General features: G+C 54.5%; 1 protein-coding gene across 1 annotated transcript in view; it reads right to left on the reverse strand.

The window, feature by feature from the left end:
* The window catches only part of MCOLN1 (mucolipin 1), a 6,703-nt gene extending 6,222 nt beyond the window's left edge, over positions 1 to 481 (reverse strand). The window contains exon 1 of the mRNA XM_012641445.1: positions 276 to 481. Within this exon, the coding sequence (XP_012496899.1) occupies positions 276 to 365 (90 nt within the window). The 5' untranslated portion in view covers positions 366 to 481. The remainder of the gene's footprint in view (positions 1 to 275) is intronic.
* Positions 482 to 2,021: the final 1,540 nt, after the last annotated feature.

Raw genomic sequence — 2,021 nt, forward strand, 5'->3', positions numbered from 1 at the left:
TGACTTTAAACAAATCACTTAACCTCTCTGAGTCTCAGTGGCCGCATCTACACAATGGGGGCAACAGCAGTTGCCAGGACCTTGAAGGGTGCTGGCGAGGCTAAAAGGAGCCACTGCACACACAGATGGCTTCCTGACCAGTCACTGCCATTGGCATTGTCATTATACTGCTGTAAGGAGTCAGGACTAGGGCCCCATTGCAAGGCTCTCTCCTTCAAGGAGAACAGCGGGCCACACATGCCATCCTGCTGGGGCCCCCGTGGGGCTGGTCTCACCTGCACAGTGACCACCAAGATCTTCACCACCTGCAGCATCAGTTTGCAGGGCTTGCGGCCCTTGGCCCGAAACTTGTCACAGGGACTCATGAAAAAGTACTTGAGGCGACGACGGAGGTCTTCCTCTTCTGGGGGGGTCGGAGGGCCCGGTGAAGCCCCCACCTGGGTCCCATATCCAGGGTTGGGGGTCAGAAGCCGCTCGGTCTCTGTGGGAATGGGAGAGAATGCTGGGGACCAGGCAGGGTCCCCACAACAGGGGAGGCAGCATGTGAACTCTCCCCACTGTCCCACGCTCCTGCCAAGAAAGAACTTTGAGAGGTCTAAGGGAAACCAAAAAATCTGCTACACTGTCTGGACACATGCAGCAGTGCTGCTCAGAGGTTCTACAGCCGGGTTTGAGAGGCAAAAAGGCCTGAGCCGATTCCAGCCTCTGCTGCTCCCCAGCCTGGACAGGACACGCAGCCTCCCTGAGCCTCAGTTTCCTCATCTGCAAAATGGGCACTAATCATCTCCCATGGGAAAGCTGAGGATTGGATGCTTACAAAGCATCCATCCATGTTCCTGCTGTTGATTAGTGGAGAGATAATGATGTGTTTCCACTGGCTTGTCATAGGGCATTCAAGGCTCCTGGGCTTGGCCCAATTCTTGCCTTCGGGCAAGAGTGCAGAGCTCAGCCCACATTCCAGTTTTTTCTGGACAAATATTCAAAGTACGACCTCTGCACTCATCATAGCCTCGCCCATTGGCTGACCCTCTCACAAGCCACAGGCCAGGAGAAGGGGTGACCAGTAACAGTACTAATAATGGAACACAGTTGCTGAAGACTCCATTTATCTTTCATAAGACCACCAGCTTCTGGAAATCACACAGCCCTAGGATCAAATCCCAGACCTGCCATTTCCCACCGGGGTGACCCAAGATGCCTCCGTCTCCTCATCTGAAAAGTAGAAATCAAAAATGTCTACCCCTAGGCTGAGCCCCTGAGGCTGCTCTGAGAATTCTGTGAGACAAAGCAGGCGAAGACCTCGATAATTGTTTGGCAAACAGAACCTGTTCCGATAACTGTTTTTTCCTTTGAGCCTAAGAGGAAAATGCACGGTTTCTGCAACTGCTAGAGTCACAGCCAGTCGTGGTAGCCCAAGAACTGTCCCTGACACACACCCCCTAGGAGAGCCGTGGGATTTTCCAGGGCCTGGCCCCTGCCTGGCAAAGATGTCAGAATAAATGTGGACGCTGTCAGAACCTCCTGTGCAGAGAGCGCCCCTCCCTTTGGAACTTGGACGCTGTAGCTGTTTACGAGTCAGTCCCAAGAGAAGCCAGAGGGCGTGCTCTGCCTCCCAAACTGGGATCGCCGCTAACACAACCCAGACCCTACCAGCGGGTACACCTATCGGGTAGGTGTTCCCGGCTACCTCCAGAAGGGGAAGCCAACACAAGGGGTCTTCCTCCAGCCTCTCCAGTGAGAGGTGACATCCGCAGGGGCTGGAAGCCTGCGTTTAAGAAGGCGGAGCTTGCATGGGTTTGGAGATCTGAAATTGAGTTATTTGCCTGAAGGAAATCCAATCCCTCCAGTTCTTCGCCTGAGTTTAGGGAAGCTGAACCTTTGCCTCCTGGAACCGGGAAGGGAAACCTGGGAGTCTCACATGCGGGCTGGAGAAGCTGCTGCCCGCTGTCTGAGTTCCTGCAAAGTTGTGCAATCGGAACCCAGGCTCCCAGTAGAAATCCTGGGAGAGACCGGCGGCTCGC

The sequence above is a fragment of the Propithecus coquereli genome, unplaced genomic scaffold, assembly GCF_000956105.1.
Source record: "Propithecus coquereli isolate 6110/MARCELLA unplaced genomic scaffold, Pcoq_1.0 Scaffold164, whole genome shotgun sequence".
In the NCBI taxonomy this organism is placed as follows: domain Eukaryota; kingdom Metazoa; phylum Chordata; class Mammalia; order Primates; family Indriidae; genus Propithecus; species Propithecus coquereli.